The following is a 24,288-nucleotide window of genomic DNA, read 5'->3' on the forward strand; positions in this document are numbered from 1 at the left end:
AATAAATAAAACAAATAATTTAGATTAATGCAATTGATTGTTAAAGTGGTCATTTTAAAGACAGTCGTTCAAATACGCAATATTTTTAACTAGCTTTAGATGAAAAAGGCTACATTTTTCATGCTTTGCTGAATACTAAAAATAAAGCTTTATAAACAAGCTGCCTTTATTTCCCAAGACACAAAGACGAATCTTTTTTAACTATCCAATAATTTAATTTATTTGAGAAATTTATAAATGCAAGCCATTTTATTCACGGCTATATTAAGGTTCAACTCTTTTCTTTAATTAATTTATGTACTGAAGGGTTTTTGCAAACACAAGCAGAAATAATAAAGTCTTCATTTTAATAACTGTAAGGACAAATTGCTGTAATAGGTTCCGCTAATTTTTGGAATTATGAAAAGTAGATTTCTTTGTGGATTACTGGTGGATTAAGCATGTCTGACAAGCCCTGGATTTTTCTTTAATGTGATAATATAGTACCGCTATCAATTTTCCCATAAGATTTTTTGTCTAATATAATAATACAATCATTATGAACAAAGATATTAAAAATTAGTCAAAATGTCTAAAATGTATACTATTTCTGCTGCTTTCAGATCGCAACTATTTATTGATACCTTTGAAAAAAAAACTTTTAAAATGTCTGATCTGGAACTGTCAAACTTTGACAGTTTTGTTTTAAGATTACTACCCAAACAACAGGTCAGCCAGATATTCTATTTCATTATACAGTGTTTGTACATTTTGTACAATTAACTATTCATTTCTTTATAATTTCCTCAAAGAAAAGGTCAGCTAAATATATATTCCATTTATGTGTCTAGTATTTGTACATTTTGTACAGTAAGATGCCAAGTTTTATTTTAAGATTACTACCCAAACAACAGGTCAGATTATATTTCGATGTCTAGTATTTGCACAGCTTGTACAGTTAATTTTTTTTAGTTTTATATTAAGATTACTAACCAAACAACAGGTCAGCTAGATATGCTATTTCTATATCCAATATTTGTACATCTTGTACAATTAAGTGTCCAGTTTTATTTTTAGCCAGATATGTATGTCCAGTATTAGTACATATTGTACAGTTAACTGTCTAAATCTATGAAATAAAATATGTTAATAATAAAACATTTATTTATCTGTCCAGAGACATCTAGGTTCATGCTTACTTAAATTATAAGTTGCTTTTGCAATATCACACAAAAATTGGTGTTAAATTTTTAGTATCTACAGCATAAATAAAACTTTGATATAAATGAAACGTTATTTTAAGAAATTACTAAAATCTTTTGAAGGAGATAGATCTATTCACTTTATAAGGAATCAAAGGAAGTAACCTTTAAACCAACCTACCAACAAATGGAACTTGCAGAGTAGTTCCTCTATTAAAAGTATGATTTTTAGTTGTTAAAACTGGAGGCAATATTGAGCAAGATACCGCGGGTATATTTGGTGGCTGGGACTGGCATCTCTATACTTATTCTACAGTTTCTTTACAGGTATAGTAATTATTTAATAAGTTTCATTAAGGCGGGTGGTGTTATGTTTTTTCTTTTGGTTCTAAAGGGATAAGACAATGGCCGATAAAATGATGTGCATACCCAATGATAGAATGTAAAATTACACCGTCTGCCTTTTGTAGAGTAAAATTAGTGGTTGAAACGTTTGGACACTCTATTCAATGATCAACCAATCAAAATTCACTTAAGTCCAAAGTTGTTAAGCCAACGAATAAGAAAACGTTATTAAAAAACTTTGGGGACTAGTGTAACAAAAAGCCCATTGTCCCCTCTCTCTATCTCTGTTTTTCTTATTTATGTACTTTAGACTTTAATATTGCAATTAATAAACATTAATTTTATTTCCCTTACAGTGCATTTTTTGGTAAATTTAAAAATGACAAAATTTTGAATAATTCTTTTTCATAGGAATGTTACAGTAGAATCAGTTTTCAAGGCATTCAGGTAAATTTCCATTTTTATGAAAAGTTTATTTAAAATTTTAAGTACCTACTTTATAAATTAACCAGCGGCTTCGCCCCTAGCCTCTAGGGGCTTTGCCCCACGAGGTATAATTATATCTTTTATTACCTGGAGATTCACCCACTCCACCATCATTATAAATAATTAAAAAAGAAATTGTTGGGGGGATTTTTTTTTGGGGGGGGGGGGGGTGGGGGGGGGATAGGGGGTGTCCCACACCGCAAAAATAGCCTAAAACTACCACAGGACCAGTAGGTATATTCCCTGAAGAGTAGAAACCGATCGGTTCAGTGGTTACCGAGATCTTCAGACATCACATCTTACAGACATCATTCTACTTTTTATTATAGATGTATCTGAAAAGCTAGTTTTGAGCAGTAAAGCTACTCGGTAAAAGATAAGGCGTGTTCTAATTTTTCTTTTTCTTATTTATTATTTTTGTTTCTCTTTCTTCTTTCCAAAGGTTCACTTTATTAAAAAATATAAAAAAAACTTCTGCTTGTATAGAAAGTTGCCAGGAGTAAGAGGAATTGTTGAACAAGAGCTAAATAAATCCTTAACCGAGCTTAAAGAAGATCTTAGTAAACAGGTTAAAATGTTTCATATCTAATTTATATTTAACTATCTATTGTACATAACCAATAAGTGTTTAGGCAATATCTTTTCCGTTCTAAATGGATGGTAGATTCTAAGCAATTGAATAACTCTTATGTGGCTTTCCTTTAAAATTCTTTTTATTCATATTTCATAAAAATATACATTGTTATAACCAAAGACGATAGAAATGTTCTTACTGCTGTACTTCGATGGTTGCCTTGGCCCTTACAGGCGCAATTCATTATCATGCACAATATAGGATCTTTAGGCAAAGGTTTGGTTGCAGCTTCTAACATCAAAGAAATTAATTCAAAAACACGAAACCTATACGTGTTTTTCAGTAGGTAATAAATAGCTGTCGTTGGGGGGCACCGCAACACGTAGTAAAATTAAGGACCTTTCCAACTGAGCCCCAAATATTAATTTAGATTTATTTAGCTAATAGTCTATCCGAGGCTATATATACAATAAATATTTTCACTAAAATCTATTTTCTTGCAGATGAAAGGGAAAAGTTTTATCCAAGAGCTTCCCAAGGAAGGCTGGTCAGAGGAAAATCTTTTACAAGAAATCAAGGTATAGTTATGAATTACAAGAGCTTTCTTGAAATGTTTAACATACAATACTTTTAGTATTATGTTCTCTTTTGTATTTCTCGAACATAATTCTTGTTTATATTTGTACTAGCGGTTACGTCCCTAGCATCTAGGGGCTCTGTATCATAAGAGGGCTTATAACAGTTTAAGCCATCCCTTGACTTAAATATGAAAATAGAATTGACTAAATATATCTCCTGATCTTGCTAAGCTTACAAAATAGAGAATTCAATCGGCACAGTTGTTATTTAGGCTTCAGAAATATCCCTTACGATAGGATTCAGAAAAAATCTTCTCATTTTTGTTTAAATTTTGTATTTCCAGCTAGTAAGACGACATTTTAAAGTGTATAAGAGAAAATATAAAAACAAAAAAATTAGATAAGATAATTCAGATTTAGCTCTATAATTTGTCAATTGCCTTGATAAAAAAAACATTTTCCTTTGAAAGAAAGACAATGATAATTTCTTAATAATATTTATTCCATAAAATTGTGATTATATTAATTCCATTTGCTATTTTTTTTCTTGTGTCTATAAATGTAATATAATCTAATATTCTCAGGAGCTTTTAGACCTTGGTGACTTTGATGTAAAGACTGGAGGACTTTCAGGTAAGAATAATTATCAATATGAAACTCATATTGTTCATCATTGGATCATGGAAAGAAAACGAAGTTGCGGGTTTCGTCGTATTTTCACAGTAGCTTTTGATAGGTCATTTTAGGCTAGGTTAGGTTAGGTAATTGTTAATGATTAACCGAAGGGTTAGGAAATTGGCCCCGCAGGGGCTAGAAATAGGAAAACAGCTACTGTCAAAATACGATGAAACCCGGCACTTTTTTCCTTGCATGATTCCCATCATTTAATAAATAAAGAAAGTCTAGATCCCAAACCCTTAATTGTACTAATAGGAACACATTATACAAAAAAAATCCGACCAAATTAATGGTACGAAAGTGCTCTTATATCCTATACGAAATGAGTCATCTATTAATTGTTGGTTTTTTTTATAATTAAAATTTCCTCTGGGAACCTATAAATCTAAAAAATAATTCTTTGAATTTTAATTTTTTATAGGAACTTGCCACAAACCAGATGACAATATTGTAAGGTAAGTCTTCAATTTCAAATTCTATAGGAAAAAACAAATAATAAAAAGTAATTTCTGCTGCTGAATTAGATGAAAACCTACATTATAGACATCAATATATATATATAAATCAATTTAAGGTTAACTCACAAACAAAACATAAATTTCAAATTATTATTAATGAAATTATAAAACACAGCTGATTTCTAGTGTTGTGACTCAGGCCTACAGTCTGACCGCTTACACAAACCCTCTGAATCCTGATGCTTTTCCTGGGGTCAGGTAGACATTTTCACAGTTGTGTTTCGTTTCTGTTATCAACTGATAGTAATATTCGGGCATTTATGTACATATATAAAATAAATTTTTTTCAAAAGACTTTTACATGCTAAAAAAATTACAGAAGTAAGTACTGATACCCCCCCCCCCCCCTGTAAATTGAAACAAATTTGAAATAAGGTAGGCTAGTTTTTCGTTTGTTTATTATTTTAGGTAGGTCTAGGTTAACCCTGGAGGGATTAGGCATTTAAAAAACTAAATTATCTCTTTCCAATTTATGAAAAACAAGGGGGATTAGTGCTCAATAGACACTTTTGTGAGAAAGCACCTTTTTTTTCTATAGAAAAATGGAGGCAGAGGTTGTGCGGATGGCTGTAAAGTTGTTCTACGGAGATGATAACTGTGCCGGCACTATGACTTCAGGTTTTATCATATACTGTATAGAAGTGAGTTATGTGTGTGTATGTCAGCTAAGATCTCACAAATGGCAAGATTTTCTATAATTTTTGGAAATATTGGTCTAAGGCAGGTTCTAAGCTATTAGGCGAAATCTTGTAACAAAGTTCTTGTCAGAAGACAATAATAAATTAAGTATAGAAAAACTAAATTTTAATTAGTCTGATGTTTAAAATAGGTATGAAATAGTCTCAAAGACTTTTAAAATCCTCTATGGGTGGTGAAATTACATTCGATTTTTTTAGGTGGTTCAGAAAGCTTGCTTCTAACAGTGCTTGCCTATAGAGGATATGCTAAGTGAGTATTTTAAATTATAATACACTAGTGACTGCCCCTCTAGCAACCCTAACATGGAGAACTCAATCAGTTCACTTCAGTAGTTGTCAAAATCTTAATATGCAGACAAAAATACCTTCATATTAAAGTGAAAAAATTATGTTACTTTTGGGTATATAACTGTTTTTATTTTAGAGAGAAAAAAGGAATCACTACACCAAACTTGGTTATGCCTGATACTGGTCATGTAGCTTTTGATAAGGTAATTATAACTCTCAATTACAAACTGGGAGGAAGGGGACATTTGGCTGTTTATTACACTAGTCCCCAAAGTTTTATAACATCGTTTTCTTATTCGTTGACTTAAAAACTTTTATTGAATTTTGATTGATTGGTTCATTAAGTCGAATGTCCTAATGTTTATACCACTAATTGTAATCTTCAGAAGGGGTATTTTGTATCATCATTAAGTACATGCATAAAGTTATTGGCCATTGTCTTATCCCTTTAAATCCCTGATAGTTTCATACAGGTTCATATATTGTTGGACCAAATCGGCTATGTTTGAAAGATAAATTGTTTTGCCTTATTTCTTATAATTACAAAAATAAATGTATTTTCAAAATAAAATATGTTGTTTTAGGCTTGCCATATGTTTAATGTGGAGCTTAGAAAGGTTAGAGTAAACGGAACAACTTTTAAACCAGAAATCAAGAACCTTAGAAAGGCAATTGATAAGTAAGGATTTGTAATATTGGTCGATTGATAAAAGATATCATTTAGGTGTTTTCAAAACAAGGATAACAACATCCATAAGTGCGAAGCTCTTAAACGGTAAGACAAACTTGTAGAGTGTCAGAACTTAATATTAAAAATTATAATATCGAAACAAATTTTAAGGTAAATTTGTTGAAAAACTACTTAAATACAGGATAATTTTTATGGATTGGACATACTTACATTTTTAGGACTTGATAGAAGAGATGATTCGCTGATAACATTGTACTTTGTTTTCCTAGGAATCAGTATTCCAAACATCAGACCAATCGGATAATTTTATGAAATCAAAAATTGTTGTTATTAAGTTAAAAAGCAACATGTTTTAAATGGACGTACGGACTTTCTGGTAACGATTATAGAGTTGCTTCGCTTTCAAACTCTTACCTAACTCATATAGGAATCACCATGCAAAGTTTGAAATCGATAGGACAATTCTAACATGCCTAAATCAACGAAAAGAGCTATGTACGGACCGACCCTAATTATAGAAAAGCTTTGCTTTTAAAAATATTTATAAAAATAGGATTTCTTAGGAAATAGGCACTCTTTTATTTATCATTATCATTATTTAGGAATACTATTGCACTGGTAGGCTCGGCACCCCAATATCCCCATGGTATAATAGATCCTATAGCTGAGATGGCAAAGCTTGCCCTGGAACTAGACCTTCCTTTCCATGTTGACTCTTGCCTCGGAGGTAAAAATTGATAATATATTTTCTCTAGGGGCATCTAGTAGATGGCTTGCAACCATCTTGAATATTAGTTTTTAAAGTATTAAAAATAATCTATTTTGTGCGAGAGAATTTTTTTAGGGGTTATTCATTTTTGGAGGTTTGAGCTACACTCTCAAATATAGATAAAATCCTACCTTGGGCTAGGAAGCTTCCCTGTTAAGAGTAACTAAATAGTATCATAATACAGAAACCTAACAAACTGAGAGGCTTACAAACTTATATACTTTGTAGATTTTTATAATGAATAAATTTAATCAACAGCGCATTGCAATTGCATGTCACCAGAATGCCACTAAATATGGCAGTGTATTTTCCTTGTTATTTTAGGTTTTCTGACAGTATTTGCAGAGGCAGCAGGATATAACCTGGAACCTATGGATTTCCGTGTACATGGTGTCACCAGTATCTCTGCAGATACACACAAATTTGGATATGCTCCTAAGGTTAAGTAAAAATAATAGTTGTGGTAAATACATTTTAGATAAGGAATGACTAACCGTCCACCAGATTAAGATATTCAACATGTTATATTTTTTGCTGCTCTTCTTTGGTACAAAATTGCTTTTTACTCATAAGGCATAAACAAAAACAAGGATGACAACATCCATAAAAGCGAAGCTCTGAAACGATATGACAGACGAACATTAACTTTTGTTGAGTGTCAGAACTGAATATACAAAATATGAATTTAAAAGATTTGACAAAGTTATACGTAAATTTGTTGCAAAACTTCTTAAATGCAGAATTCTGTTTAAGGACATACTTACATTTTAAGGACTTGATTATAAAGATGCTTCGCTCAAAATATTGTACCTTATTGTAATATGAATCAGTAATCAAAAAATCAGATCGATCGGATGATTTTATCACATAAAAAATTGTTATTAAAAAAGTACAAAAATGAACATGTTTAAAATGGACGTACGGACATTCTGGTAACGATTATAGAGTTGCTACGCTTTCTAAGTCGTACCTAACTACTACAGGAATCACCATGCAAAGTTTGAAATCGATAGGACAATTCTAACATGCCTAAATTAACGAATAAAAGCTAACTATCTCGGACGGACGGACGTACGGACCGACCCTAATTATAGAAAAGCTTCGCTTTTAATGAAATAAATTCTCAGGTAGATAACAATGTACAACTTATAACAGCTCTACAAATATAAAGGAAGATATTGAGATTCAAATAATGTCTAATTATGCTCCTAAATAAATTCTGTAGTTCTATCTTGATCTATTCCATATCTTTTTAAAAGCGAAGCTTTTCTATAATTAAGGGCCGGTCCGTACGTCCGTCCGTCCGTCCGAGATAGATAGCTTTTATTCGTTAATTTAGGCATGTTAGGATTGTCCTATCGATTTCAAACTTTGCATGATGATTTCTGTAGTAGTTGGGCACGATTTAGAAAGCGTAGCAACTCTATAATCATTACCAGAATGTCCGTACGTCCATTTTAAAAATGTTGATTTTTCTACTTTTTTAACAACAAATTATCAAGTGTTCTAATTATCCGTTTGATCTGATTTTTGGTATATTGATTCCTGGGACAACAACGAACAATATTATAAGCGAACTCTATAATCAAGTCCAAAAATGTAAGTATGTCCATAAACATTATCCTGCTTCAAGCAGTTTTTTCAACAAATTTACTTACAATTTTGCTTCGACTCTAATACTTTTAAATTCTGATTATTCAGTTCAGATACCATACAAGTGTTAATGTCCGTTTGTCCTTCCGTTTCAGTGCTTCGCTTTTATGGATGTTGTCATCCTTGTTTTAATAAATAATGACTTAACTATGATTCAGGGTAGCAGTATAATCCTGTACAAAGAAAAGAAATACATCCACCATCAGTATTACATCAATCCAGATTGGACCGGTGGCATTTTTGTTTCTCCGACCCTAGCAGGATCCAGGTATTTACAGTTTGGCTTTAGGGTCTAATACAAACAAGTAGACCTTTCATTTAACAAACTTTTTCTGTAACTTTGGAACTCTGGCTAAATACTTTTCTAACTTGATTGGCAAAGACAAGATACAATTTGATTTCAAGAACTTTTTCTACAAGTCCTAACTGTGTAACCATTTAAAAAATGATTGAATGTCTTTGTGTGAGTGAATACCAAAGTTGTTACAAACTATTGAACCGAAATGATTCTCCTTTTCCAAAAAACCTCCCGTAAAGTTTTTTTAGTATCTTCTTTGGTTATTGGAATAGTTTTGACAGAAGCAAGCTATGATAATTAAGCTTAATCATCCTTGTTTAGATCAGGGGGTATTGTGACAGCTACCTGGGCGGCCATGCTTCATCATGGAATGGTAAAAATTACTAATATTTCATTTTGAACAGAATGACCAATATTCCTTAAAATAAATTATAAGACTATACATTTATTATGTATTGTTAATGCATTTAGAAGTATTAGGCTTTATAGAACTCACTGTTAAATAATTTGAAATTTCTAATATTTAGGATGGTTATGTCAGAGCCACGAAGGCAATATTTGAAGTTACTGAGAAAATGAGACGCGGCATTGCGAGCATACCGGGACTTAAAATACTGGGCGATCCAAAAATTTGTATTGTTGCCTTCAATTCTGCAGAGTTTCATGTTTACAGGGTGGCTGATGAAATGAAGGTTACAATTTACCTTTTTATTAGTTTTGGGTAAATGGTTAAGTATAGAAAGAAATATATAGGATCTAGTTTTTGGGATGGAGATTTCTAAATCCAAGAGAAAAAAGATTTAAACCATCAGTAGTTGCATTGGTTGAAAAGCATAACCTAATTAGTTTACGGTTAAAAAATGCTATCAATAATTTAGGTTACAAAGTTTTAAATATTCTTTTTTATTTTTTGCTATTTATTTTTTTCAGAAATCTGGATGGTTGCTTGACTGTGTGCAGTATCCAACAGCTTGTCATATCTATATAGTTCCAAGTCATACTTCCCCAGGTATAATTTAGTATGGTAGAAAGTATAGCTTGTCATATCTATGTAGTTACTAGTCATACTTTCCAAGGTATAATTTAATATGGTAGGAAGTATAGCTTGTCATATCTATGTAGTTACTAGTCATACTTCCCCAGGTATAATTTAGTATGGTAGGAAGTATAGCTTGTCATATCTATATAGTTCCAAGTCATACTTTCCCAGGTATAATTTAGTATGGTAGAAAGTATAGCTTGTCATATCTATGTAGTTACTAGTCATACTTTCCAAGGTATAATTTAGTATGGTAGGAAGTATAGCTTGTCATATCTATGTAGTTACTAGTCATACTTTCCAAGGTATAATTTAGTATGGTAGGAAGTATAGCTTGTCATATCTATGTAGTTACTAGTCATACTTTCCCAGGTATAATTTAGTATGGTAGGAAGTATAGCTTGTCATATCTATGTAGTTACTAGTCATACTTTCCAAGGTATAATTTAGTATGGTAGGAAGTATAGCTTGTCATATCTATGTAGTTACTAGTCATACTTTCCCAGGTATAATTTAGTATGGTAGGAAGTATAGCTTGTCATATCTATGTAGTTACTAGTCATACTTTCCAAGGTATAATTTAGTATGGTAGGAAGTATAGCTTGTCATATCTATGTAGTTACTAGTCATACTTTCCAAGGTATAATTTAATATGGTAGGAAGTATAGCTTGTCATATCTATTTAGTTCCAAGCCTTACTTATCTAGGTATAGTTTAGTATAGTATGAAGTATAGCTTGTCATATCTATAAGGTTCCAAGTCATACATCTCCATTTTAGCCCGCTTCAAGTTCCACTTTATTGGATTGCATGATTACCTGGTGTAAGATATAAGTAATAGTAAATTCATTCTTATACTATTATTGTTATCCTATATTATAAAGTAATAAGCTTTTTTGTCTGTAGCGAAGGATCTTGCTAACCGCTGAACCGATATGGTTCTCCTTTACTGTGAAGCCTCTTATAGGCTCTGAGATGGTTTTAGGCTATTTTTTTTTTAAATAAGTCCGGGTATGGTTTTAGGCTATTTTTCTGCCCTTCGAATATAGAGCCCCTAGATTCTAGGGGCGCAGCCGCTAGTTGTTTTATACTGAACTTGGAATAATCTTGGTCATTAATGACTTATGGTGCCTTGAATGTCGTTTCAATACAAAACATTAGTATATTATAAGATGCTCTTTTTTAAAATATATCTCTTTACATTTTTATAAATTCATATAACCCTTTAGATTCATATTTAATTAGGCATTTATAAATATTAATCATGAATCGTTTAAAACTTTCAAAAGATTAATAAAATTATACAGGACTTTACAATTACAAAATAAATTTATTAGTACAATTTCATGTTAAAAATTAATTAAACGACGCTTCCAAAAATATGTATAATTTGTTTGACACTTGTAATTGAATTCTGTAAAGCCAATTAGAAACCATGATAATCAAATTTTTCCATAAGTTTTAATACATTTGAATTATACATTTGAATTTTAACATAATATTTGACAGTGTTGAAGCTACTCTACACTTGTTATGTTTGTCGATTAAATAGACAATAGGCTGTACAATGTAAATTACTATTCTGAAAGTAGTACGATTTTTGTCTAAAGTTATAGATCTCGGAAACAAATTGTTCCGAATTTTAGGGATGATTAAAATTGCCCTTGAGTGATTTTAATCTATTTTCCTGACCACTTTTGCCCTTTCCTAGAGATTATGGGCGAGGCAACTAGTAGACTATAAAGTAATTCATATTTTTGTCTGAAGGAAATTTTTTTAAATCAACACCAACATCAAAAAACAAATATGAAACATTTAGAATCCCTTCATTTGTTAATTTATCAATATCATACAAAGATTTTAAGAAAACTTAAAAAAACCTATATATTATATTATTATACATATATTTATATTATAAATGTATTTTAAAAAATAAACTTCCTATTTACCAATACTAAATTAATTCTGGTAGAAATAATTTGTAATTATTCACGTAATAACTGTAATAAATAATTACAATTAGTCATTTTAACCATTAAGAAAATGTGTTATTAAGGATGTAGGGGGCAGTTTATTATTTTATAGAATTAAATCAATTCAACTTTTTATATTTTTTTCATAATAACCTAATTTATTATGAGAACTTTTAATAACAATTTTAGTTTTACATAATAGAAGGATTATTTATTATAATCCATTATTTCAAGTCGAATATATAAATTGATTAAATAATTTGAGTATTAATTATCAAACACCACATTTATTTATCCTTTAATTACTGATTACTACATAGTTAATGACAAGTTTCATAATCATAATTGTATTTCTATTATACCAATAAATTACGAACTAATAATTTCATTTATTAGAATAATCAAAATATATACATAAAGTAATAAAAATACATAAAATAATAAATGTATTATTCTTATATTTTTAATCAAGTTTTTTTTACATAGAAAAATTATTTCTGTGAATATAATATAGCTTTGTCCATAAAATTCGCACTTTTATTCTTATTGTAAATGCAGGGGCCTTGGCATTTTTTATAGATGTACTGTAATATATGCTAGCGTTAACTATGAAAATATAATAAAAAATACCCCTTTTCAAATCATACTAAATAATTGGAGCTATGTAAGACATACGTTTTATAAAAAAACTATATATTGTATCTAATTTAATCCTCGTTTAGGCGTAGCTGACAGATTCCTGGCAGACCTAGGTGAATGTACCGCGCGTGTGCGCGCGTCGCCTGACAAGCTGAGCGGCCGGGCAGCTGTCTACGGCATGGCGCAAAAGATTCCTGACCGTTCCTTGGTTTCAGAGCTAGGCGCTAACTTCTTGGATGCGCTATATTCTACTAATTAAAGATAAACAGCTTTCCGCGGATATTTAAATGAAAAATTATAAGATTAAAACCAGTTTTGTTGGCACCAAGGGGTACAAATTTTATGATTTTTTTTATATTCGTAAACAAATTGTCTTTAAGACGATGCTGTACACATTATTTCAATGTGGCTGAGAAACGGTTCCAATCCAGCGGATGTTAATCGGTTTCGAAGCCATACTGGAAAGTATTTATACAATACGTTAAAAAATAATTCTAATCGTTGAAAGTACCTTAGATTTTAAGTTATTTCAAAGTATTCATTTTCTTTTGAACTGTTTGTTTATTTAATGAAGGATTTATTTAGTTTATTTTTGTATTAATTTATTTTGAATTTGTATTAATTTATTTTGAATTTGTATTAATTTATATTTGCAATAAATTTATTAGCATGCATTATTATTAGCGCATCTACTTTACAAGTACAAATTTAGGTGTTTGTTAGCTAACAGAGACAAGAAATGAAAAGATTGGTATGGAAATAGCAAAAAAAGGCTTAAGGATATTATAATTATATTTTTTTCAGTGTGCTTTGCACTCCATTTAAAGCTCATCCTATCCTTCGTCTGTCTTGATTTTATCCCCCATGGAAAGTTTAATAACTTGTAGAAGTAAAATCCTTAAATTTTAATTCTCAATTCTGTCACAATAAAGGTGGAGAACATTCAATTCTACAACTTTTTTTCTTTCGCAAAATTTACAAAAGTCAAATAATTAAATAAGGGTGTTTAATATTATGAAAGGTCAATGCGTATTTTGTGCTGATTTATTTATATGCGAGTTTTAAGCTATGATAATGTGTTACATGTGTGAGGAAGTTAATGCTCACCATCCAAAGGAGGAATCATTTCATAAGATAGAAACCCTGTAATTTTTTGAAAAAAGCATGACGCTTATTTTATAAAATTATAGTTAAGTTCAAATAAAATTTTCAATAACTTGTTTTGATAGCTAAACCAAGTTGATTATTTCTTTAAAATTTGTTTAAAAACACGATCAAGCTTTGAAAAACAAACTTTAGTTTACGTATGTATTATCTTGGAAGGAAGGGGCCTTAAATTAATCTGGTTCCCAAAGTTTTATAAGCACATTCTCTTATTTGTTTTTTTCAAAACTTTGGGGACTTTTATTGAATCTAGTGCAATGTTCTAACCTTTCGACCAAATACTTTTAAACTACTTAAGAAATAATTTTGTTAATCATATTTGAAGGGGTACAATTTATCGTATATTGTTACACTTCTAAAGACCCTTAATATATCCTATTATCTAAACAAGATTTTTTGTTTGTCCTTTATGATCTCGTTAAGCTTTGACCTGACCTGATATTTTGAGGATACGCTACATGCGTCCTCAAGGCTACCCTAACTTAAATGGTTTAAAAATTTCAGTTGTTATGTAAGGTGTCAATTTTAATTGGGAAAAAGTATAGATAGAGGCCAACAAGAAACGGATCAATACTTTTTTTCAAGTCAATCTCTAAATCTCTATCAATGATTCAATGTATATGATAGATTGGTGGATATTAATCTGTAAATCGTTCTGGTATCCAAAGTGTCAAGACCACGTTCTCTCATTTGCTTAATTTCTTCAAAACTTTCAGTGCTATTATTTAAAACTTTAATCTAATTCTGCAGAAAAGGATATTTTGTTTACCTTCATTGGGGATGTATGTATATAAATTATCCTTTGTGTTATCCCTAAAAATAGGTTTTATATCCAGCTAAAATGAATTAGATTCAGAGCCGTGTTGCATAGTAGATTCTTATATACTGCATATATTTGATATAGTCAATGTTAACAGGACTGCTTATACGAAAGTTCGGCTTTATAATGTTAACAGGGAAGATATAGTCACACACTGGGCAAATTTACACTCCACCCAATTTACAATTAAAATAACAATGGAATCAGGCAGGATGTGTGTGCTTGTGTGTGTGTAAAAGGTATGTGATCATCTTTCTGTGTAGTAAATATAAAATTCTTCATTCACACCCTTTTTACAGGTTCGACTTTCTGAAATAAAAAAAAATAAAAGTCTGAAATCGAAAGAAATCACGTCTTAGGCTTGTTTGACAACTACCTTTATACAGAAAATATGGATCAGACAAAAGTATTTTCAAGTTCGTTTAAGATATGCAAGGGTTATATTTCAAAAATGAAAACAAGAAGGGTGGAAGTTGTTCCTTTGCCTAACCTCTGCTGAGGATCCTAACCCTTTACCTGCCGTGCCCTAATCCTGCGGTGCTACCCAGTACCCAATATGACCTAAAATAACAAACAAACAAATGAAATCTTCCCCCCTCCCCCCTGTTTTCCGTTCAATTAATAAAATAAAAGGATCATAGGCCACTTTGAGAAAAATTGCCAAAAATACCATCCAACATCTGAGTATTAAAAAGTCGAATTTTATAAAACTATTGTGTTGTACAAGGTGAAATTTAGGGGATACAATAAATGTTTTAAAAAGAAAGAAAACCCAACCAAAATACACTTGACAGACACCTCACATGCACACACACACACAATTTATGCCGCGGTAAAATTTTAATTTTCCATCATGCGTGCACCAATACAGGGTTAGTAGGGGATATAGCAACTCAAGAGAAATACTAAGCAAATTGAAAAATGATCTACAGAAATTAATGATAATTGATTATAGAGCTAAAAGGTATGTTATTTAACAAAATAAGACAAAAGACACTTCATATAGGCCAAACACTAATGCTTTTTGTGGGAAAAATTTTTTTCTTTGAATGTAATATCCCTGTTAACCCTGGAACTAACCCCTTATCATTCACAAATCAGGGATGATGAATAAATATTTCTCCTTAAATTGATTTTTGACGATTTCTAATATTTCAGTATAATATATTGATATAAACAAGTTCTCTTACAATCTCAGAATCTAATTATCAAAACTTGAAGCCTGCAAAAAACTAAAGTTGGGTTCTTAAAGAAACAAGTATCAATGAATCTGCTATTTTATCAATTTATAGAAAAGTGTTCTATAATCAAAGAAGGGTTATTAACATGTGATTATTATACCATGTATTTAAAGCTATCAAAAGCATAGAAATCTGTACTTGCCTTTAAAAATAGTTATTAGACTTTGGTACAATATTTCTCCCTGTTTTAATCTGAATTCCACGTGTTCATATATTAAAGCTGGATGGCTGTGTAACAAGGTTGTCAAAGATACAATTGGTAATGTTTTCTTAATATTATGGTTACATACACAAATAGATGACTGTGTATTGGAACATCTACTTTTCGATACTCTTTTACTTGTGGTTTTGTCTAGAGGTGATGGAAAGTCCTGTATAGAATTATTCTTTGTCCTACCATCCAAACAACCGCTGGACTAGTAGCTATATCAGTTCAGCGGTTACCGATATCTTATGCTTCAGAAGGATAGATAGATAGACATCATTCTACTTTGTATTATAGATAGATAAAAGATTTTTAGACTAGTATCTTATTAGGTTACAGATAATTGAAATTAAAATGTTGTTTCGGTAATCTCCTACATATTATGGGTTTTTAAATATTGATATACAAAAAATATATCTACTGCTAGTCAATTTTAATTTTAAATTTGCGTGCTTTCTCGGACTACCGGGTATATGTCACTGAAGATAAGAGTTTATTAGCTCTACCAAAACACATGAATCCCATCATGGACCTAACTATTATAATATCTAAGGAATGGGGAGGACATGAGATGGTTCACATGATCACGAGCCATTCAGGGAGATAGAAAGGACAGGACAATTCGGGTTTTATTAATCTACACCCATTTCTTCCCCCTTATTTAGTAAAATAATTAGGAGAGGGAAAAATTAATCATACATTTTTGAATAAAAAAGCCATAGAATGTTAATGGGCTTAACACATTTGGATATTGTATTTGTAGTAATTTACAGCGAATATTTTATAGAATTAGAGTCGGTCCGTATATTCAATAGCAAGGTACAAATAAGAAAGCATAGCATTTTAAGATATAGAAGTTTTTTGGTTATTTCAACACCAACGATGAACATGATATAAAAATTAACTAATTAACTTGAATTTTAGAATGTAAATCCACATGAAAATTATGCTCAATGTTTAAATTTTCCCCGTATTATCAATACCTCTAATCTAACACACATATTCCGTTTCTGAATATCCAAAGTAAATTGTTGAAAAATTTCTATATTTGCAAATTTCCATAGATCTTACTTATACTGCCAACTAAAAGTACGTTTAATTACAAAAATAAATATTTGTATTGGTACCTTTTTTGATTTTTGATTTACAGAGTCCCTAATACCCAATCCCACGATCAACATTACCCCATTTACATAAGTAGGTTCACCTGGATATTCTTATTGAATATAAAATGGAAGAAGTCATAGCTGACATAAATGACTATGTATTGTATATTTGTTGATGAAACAACTTCAGAAAAGTTTAGTTAGTACAACTAGTTACTATGCGCAAATGTATGTAAAATTAAAAAGACCAAAGGTACGGTTGTCTGTCACGTTACTAGCATTGAATTATTTAATAATTCTTAATCGCTGTCCTAAACAGGATTTTAAGTAAAAGTAATGATCAGCAGCCAATAATCTCTAAAATATTTATTTCACCACCAAAATCTCTCTTCCCAAATTCCCTTTTTATCTGGTTGTGAGCTCTAGCTAATGAGTCCAGAAAGATTAACAGATTATAATTATCTCAGTAGAGAAAATATATACTGGGAAACTTACAGAAAACAAGGATGATAACATCCATAAGATTGTATTGATTGTAAATACTCCATCCTTATAACAAAGTAAAAAGATGTTCGTCTGTCGTTTTGGGATGGGTACCAACACCCTCTTAAGGAAAATCACAAAAAAATATAAAGCGGTGCAAAGTGGATATTTTTGGTAAACAGCTGAACTTAACATAAATTAAAAAGAAAACATTTTACGTGTCCCAAGAGGCCTCTAGGGGCGTAGCTGCTAGTCAAAGATATAGAAAACAAACAAGGATGACAATATACAAAAGATGATACTTAAAAATACACTAGGAAATTAGGAGAAAAACAAGGATTTTGTTAATATTAAAGATGTTAGAAGTTAAAGAAAAAATTGTTATAGAGAAGATTTGCTACTTAAACTTGAGTGGGTTGATTTGTATATATGGGGGTGGGAGCTGTGAGGGGGGGGGGTGGCTAGAGTGTAAATGATGTCAGACACGTGCACACCCTACAAAATAGAATAGAAGACCTTAACCTAAACATAAATCTATTTTTTTTCTTTCAATTTACCTATTTTATTATCTATCTTCAGAAATATCATCTTTACCTTAACTTCTAACTGTATTTGTTAAAATCAACGTTTAATACTTGAACTCTTATCATCAAAAAGTTGGGATCTACTGCAGTTCACGGTAAAATATTGCTGGTAAGCAATATTTCCAAAAATCTATGAATTTTAAAGGCTGCTTGCTGCCAATGGCTGAACGTACAGATCATGCCCGCACACTGTTTTAAGCGGCATAAGAAGGCCTACAAATAATCTGGAATAGCCATAAATCAATAATGCATAATTATCTCACAGTGCAGAGAAATGCGCGAAAAAGACCTATTTTACGCGTTTTTTCTTCAGTGAAGCATTCCCTGTGCATATTTGGATCTTTGCTATTCCAGATTATTTGTAGGCCTTCTAATGCCGCTTAAAATGGTGTACGGGTATGATCTGTACGATCAGCCGTTTGGCAGTTTGCAGCCTTTAAAATTCATAGATTTTTGGAAATATTGCTTACCAGCAATATTTTACCGTGAACTACAGTAGATCCAAAAGTTGATATAAAACAGCATTTTTGTATGTTTGTTTGTTTGTCTGTCTGGCTGTACCAAACGATGTTGCTAACTTCTGGACAAAATTGGTGGTTCTTTTTTTGAAGTTTCTTAAATGTTTTTGGACAGTTTTGAGCTTGTTTGGATGGGGGAGGGGGGGAGTAGGTCAACCCATAACCCAAGTAGTAAGTCTTTATTTACCCATTAAGATCTCTCTATTCACATAGACCCTAGTAAGGTCTTTGCAATTTAGGGAAGCTACGTATTGTTACCAAGCAGAGTTACTGATGAAAACTTACAGTATTACTATTAAAAAATTTAGTAAATTCATTACAAGAAATATCTTTTTAAATTTCTTTGTTAATATTGTATTTTTCTATCAAAAGAAGTACATAAAACAATAATAGAAATACAATTCATATTTCTTTTGTATGTTTTTTTTGGTGGGATAAATAATCACGGAACCTTGCTTATCGATAAATGTTAAACATCACGCAACCTCTCCTGGAGAAATTTGCGCGCTTTCTATCTCACCCTGGCATATCTATAGAATAGAATACATATATGTGTATTGTCTGATTGAGTCCATTGTTAAAGAATGACATTGTTGTTCAACTTTTTCATGGCCAGCCTATACACCATGCAGTAGTAGAAGTAGTAGTATACTTTCTAAGGATTATCTAATTGAAGGTTTAAAAACATGTTTCATGAAATACCTTCCAAAACATGTCTAAAATGGTTAAACGGACAAATCAAGAATATACATCAATAAAACTTAGTTATGAAAATGTATATTGTTAAGAAGATATACCTTTCCAGTATGGCTTCGAAATCCCCAAATATCCGCTGGATTAGAATTATTTCTAAACCATACTGAAAAATTATGTATAGCATCATCGTATTACAGACAATAACCCACGAATATAAAAATAAAAATTTTTAACATGTATTATTTCGATATCCGCGGATAGGTGTCTGTAATAAGATGCGATAAATAACTACTCTCAACTTAGGTTTTCTAAATAGAAAACTTTGAATTGCACCCCAATGGAATTGCCATATTTAAAAATAAAATTGAAAACTTAAAGTTAGGTTAGTTATTATCGTTTGTTATAATTACCAAAGTGCTTAATGACTCCGTAGGGGCTAGGGGGTTGGTTTCAATCCCGTTTAGATTGAATAATCTCTAATAGTGTTTTCTCTAATTTTCAAACTTATGTACTATTTTCTTGAAAATGTTTGGTTGAAAAAGCAATGACATAAACATGAAAAAAATACATTATTTTCCCCTAATTAAAATGCAGTTTTTAGGTCAACTTTGGTAAAATATATTAATTCGATAAAACAAACCCCCAAAAAATTATAACATGCATAAAAGTGTATCTCAACAAAAAGACAAGCCCCAATTTTTTGTAATTTTACTATAACTTTAATAAATAATTCTATTAAAAATAATCAGCTAAAAAAATATTGGTTAAAAATTCCATTAAAGTCAAGTAAGATTTTATTAACCACTGGAAAACAATTTTCAGTGAATCTTTTTTATTGGTCCTGGTCACGTCGAAGCCACTAGAGTCAGTAAAGGGAAAAAATCTATCAATCTATCTAATACTTTTTCCAGTATGGTTTCAAAACCGATTAATATTAACTGGATTAGAACCGGTTCTCAGCCATACTGAAATAGCATCGTATTTTAGACAATGGCTCATGAAAAATAAAATAAAACTATTCAAATTCGGCCCCTCGGACCGTCGGAGCTAACAAAACTAAGTTTAATATTATAATTTTTCATTGTAATATCTGCGGAAAGCTGTCTATAATACGATGCTATAGCAGTTAGGTAGTTGAATCCAATTTTATAGAAGCAAAAATATAATCTATGATTACGGTTTTGACCCTCTAAAATCGTAATCTACCATTCCACTTTCCCCTCTCTTGGTGATGATATCATCAACGTCCATACGAGTTTTTAAATGTACCATTCCACTTTCAATAGAGGCGAAACTGGAATGATACATTTATGTTAACATATCAGCGTATTCATAAACATTGATTTCCTTATTCAAATCAACATAATAGTAATGATATATTCTAGTTATTATTTTCATTTTACATAAAATTTTTAAATTATAAATAGTATTTTATACATTCCTACGATTAACATAATTTAAAAACAGTATGTATGATTTCAATTATGTCGATGTTAAAAGTGTAAACCACCATTCGAGTTTCGCCCCTCTTGAAATTGTAATGGTACATTTTAAAAATGGTATCGACTAAGAGAGGCAAAATTGGAAGATTACAAAAATCGGTACTACCTCAAACCCTAGACACAACATACGCTAGATACGACAAACGCTAGAATGCGACAAACGCTAGAATATGACAAACACTAGATTTTTCTTAAAGGCGACAAACAATAGAACGACAAAGGCTAGAATTAATCCTATTATATCTATATTACAAAGTAGAATGATCTCTGTCTGTCTGTCTGAAGCTTAAGATCTGAAACTCTTCAGAGAATATACCTAATAGTCCTGTGATGGTTTTAAGCTATTTATTGGGGGATGAGACATCCCCCCCCCCCCCCAATAAAAAATTTATCAATCTCTTGGGGCAAATCTGCAGGGAAAGGACAATGATAGCAGAGCGAGAGGGGACAATGGGCTGTTTTTTACACTAGTCCCCAAAGTTTTATAATAACGTTTTTTTTTATTTGTTAACTAAACAACATTTGTTACGTGAATGAATTTTGATTGGTTGGTTTAATAAGTTGAGTGTTCAAACGTTTCAACCACTAATTTTACGCTATGTACATAGATTTTTCGGCTATTATCTTATCCCTTTAGATCCCTGCATTGATAGATTTTTGAATTTAGTATTTATGAACGAAAACAGCAATGAATATTTTATAAGTTTAAATTCTATCGTATGTCGCTTCCAGTGTTTGGCGCACTTTAAAAATTCTATCATTTGTCGCGAAATTGAAAATTCTACTGTTTGTCGCAGTCTAGTGTTTGACGCATCTATTGTATAAATAACTATTATTCATTCCATTTGATCTATCGTAATAAAATTATTTGATTCATTTTTCATGTTATCTAAAATCAATTGACAACAAATCAGTGCTATTAGTATACACATGTATTTATTTATAAACAAGGATGACAACATCCATAAAAGCGAAGCACTGAAACGGTAGGACAAACGGACATTAACAATTGTATAGTGTCAGAACTGAATAATCATATATAAATGTATAAGAGTCAAAGTAAAATTGTAAGTAAATTTGTTGAAAAACTGCTTGATTTAGGATAATGTTTATGGACATACTTACATTTTTAGGACTTGATTATAGAGTTGCTTCGCTTATTACATTATACTTTGTTGTCCCAGGAATCAATATACCAAAAATCAGATCAATCGGGTGATTAGATCACATAAAAATTTGTTGTTAAAAAAGTAAAAAAATCAACATGTTTAAAATGGACGTACGGACATTTTGGTGATGATTATAGAATTGCTACGCTTTCTAAATCGTACCTAACTATTAAAGGAATCACCATACAAAATTTGAAATCGATAGGACAATTCTAACATGCCTAAATTAACGAAAAAAGCTATCCGTTACGGACGTACGGACGGACGGACGGACGGACGTACGGACGTACGGACGTACGGACGGACGGACGGACCGACCCTAATTATAGAAAAGCTTCGCTTTTAACAAATAAAGTAAAGCATATGAAGTAAATAAAGTAACGTATTTAATTATATGTACAACAATTAACACTTGTTTTTTTTAAAGCAAAACTTTTCTACATTTAGAGTTTTATAGACTGAGTTAGTTGCTTCATGAAAAGTAGATCTCAATCAGTTCAGCAGTTACTAAAATATTAGGCTTCAGACAGACGGACAGATATCATTCTAAATTATAATATACTAGCGGCTACGCCCCCTAGAAGCCTCTAGGGGCACTTGTAGGAAGGGGAAAAGTCGACCTCATACCATTTTAAATTTGAGTTTCAAAGGAATTTTAAAATATATTATTTGGGGGGAGTGGGTTAAGATACCCTCTCCAAAAATAGTTTAAAACCTTCTCAGGACCTATAAGAAGCTTTACTGTAAAGGAGAACAATATCGATTCAGCTGTTAGCGAGATCCTTCGGGACAGACAAAAAACGCTTACTACTTTATATAATAGGATGAAGATAGTTTAATATATTGATAGAAAGATACGGACAAATACGAACGTATAGAAAAAGAGTAGCTACACTACAACTACCATCAAACTTTAAACAGTTGGTAGTCTTTATAAATCTAATAATCGCATGTGATCAAACGCAATGTTGACATATAGGCAAAAAATTAGGGAAAGTATCCCATTAACGCAGGGATTCGAGAAAAATTTGCTTAAGTTATTCACCTAACCACAATTAAAATGTATACACATCGCTAGAATATGGTTTAGTAAATAATACACCATATTACATATTTTATCCGTCTGTTTGTCTGTTTTTTTGTATTTTCCAAAAAACTTATACTCTAAAAATTATAAATTACGAGGGGTATGGACTATTAATTAATAGGATAATTCCAGAAAGCAATGCAAAAAGTCTTAGCAAATAAAGATGTTTGCATAGGTATTTCTTTGACATAGGTATTTTCCCGTAAGCAGCATCCGGAACATCAATAAACCCACCTTCCAACCTGATTTCCGGTTTTATTAAGAAATAAAGTGTATTGATAACAGAGGAGGTGGTTGGTTAAAATTATATTGTGTTATCAAGAATGGTTAAGTTATGTTATTTACAAGGAAGTGCCGCAGGGTTTAGGGAGATCCTTCCTAGCTTGTAGACTTTCACATTACTTTTGCCTTTTTTGGATCCAACCACCCGCCACTCAACATATTTTTAAAAAATATTACAAATTAGGTTATTGTGGAAGGGTGGTGTGTGGTGTGGGTTTTGTTGTCGTTTAAAGAGTTGAAGATATAATAACTTTGATTTCTTGCAATAGAATAATGGATTATATTTGTATATAGTGCAATCATTTATTATGTTTTATAATTAATTATAACTTAAGCAAATATGTTATAAAATAAAGTGTTGATGTATTTAAAAAATAAAGTACGATTTAAAAAAATTATATTAATGCAATATTTTATTTCCACATTGTTATTTTAAATACTAACGACGTAAAAATATATTAAAAAATAATAAATTATTTTTAAGTACGTTGACTGGAAAGAGCAAGAAGGGAAGGAAAGGAACAATTGGACTGTAAATTACATTGGTATCCGACTTTTACCAGTGTAACAATGTTTTCGTATTAGTTGGCTTAAATACTTGTTTAATTGAGATTGGTAGGTGTCCAGGCTTTTCAACAAACATATGTAATATACAGGAAATTTTTTTTATTATCATTGATGTAACTTATAATGATTATTATAATTTATAATCAATGCCTTACCCCTTGAAATCCCTGGGAAAGGGTTAATTCAGGCACCAAATTTTATATTTTATGTACTTAAAATATAAATGTTCCGTGTAGATATAGACAGCAGAAAATTTGATAAAAGTTATCTAGTTTTCTCAGGGAGTAAGGGAGGGGACAATGGGCAATTAATTCAATATAAGAGTTATCAAAGAAAGGGCATGAAATCCAGTTTAATCCAATAAATTTGTAGGAAATTATAAAGGGATTGTTAATTGAATAATAGATTTCCATAGCGTCATGTAAAGTGAAATCACAACTTGTTTTTGATGAAATAT

General features: G+C 31.0%; 1 protein-coding gene across 1 annotated transcript; it reads left to right on the top strand.

Moving 5' to 3' along the window:
* Window positions 1-606: 606 nt before the first annotated feature.
* Window positions 607-13,079, top strand: LOC145306559 (sphingosine-1-phosphate lyase-like). The gene is made up of 19 exons (XM_080148746.1): window positions 607-708; window positions 1,414-1,508; window positions 1,938-1,973; window positions 2,499-2,580; window positions 3,090-3,164; window positions 3,749-3,797; window positions 4,264-4,297; window positions 4,487-4,558; window positions 4,899-4,978; window positions 5,257-5,308; window positions 5,483-5,549; window positions 5,931-6,025; window positions 6,640-6,764; window positions 7,131-7,246; window positions 8,618-8,727; window positions 9,079-9,130; window positions 9,285-9,449; window positions 9,688-9,766; window positions 12,491-13,079. Exons 1-19 carry the CDS (start codon window positions 646-648, stop codon window positions 12,664-12,666), a joined length of 1,623 nt encoding a protein of 540 aa, XP_080004872.1. The 5' UTR covers window positions 607-645; the 3' UTR covers window positions 12,667-13,079.
* Window positions 13,080-24,288: the final 11,209 nt, after the last annotated feature.

This window comes from Acartia tonsa, chromosome 2 (assembly GCF_053477335.1).
Source record: "Acartia tonsa isolate MP-2025a chromosome 2, ASM5347733v1, whole genome shotgun sequence".
In the NCBI taxonomy this organism is placed as follows: Eukaryota; Metazoa; Arthropoda; class Copepoda; order Calanoida; family Acartiidae; genus Acartia; species Acartia tonsa.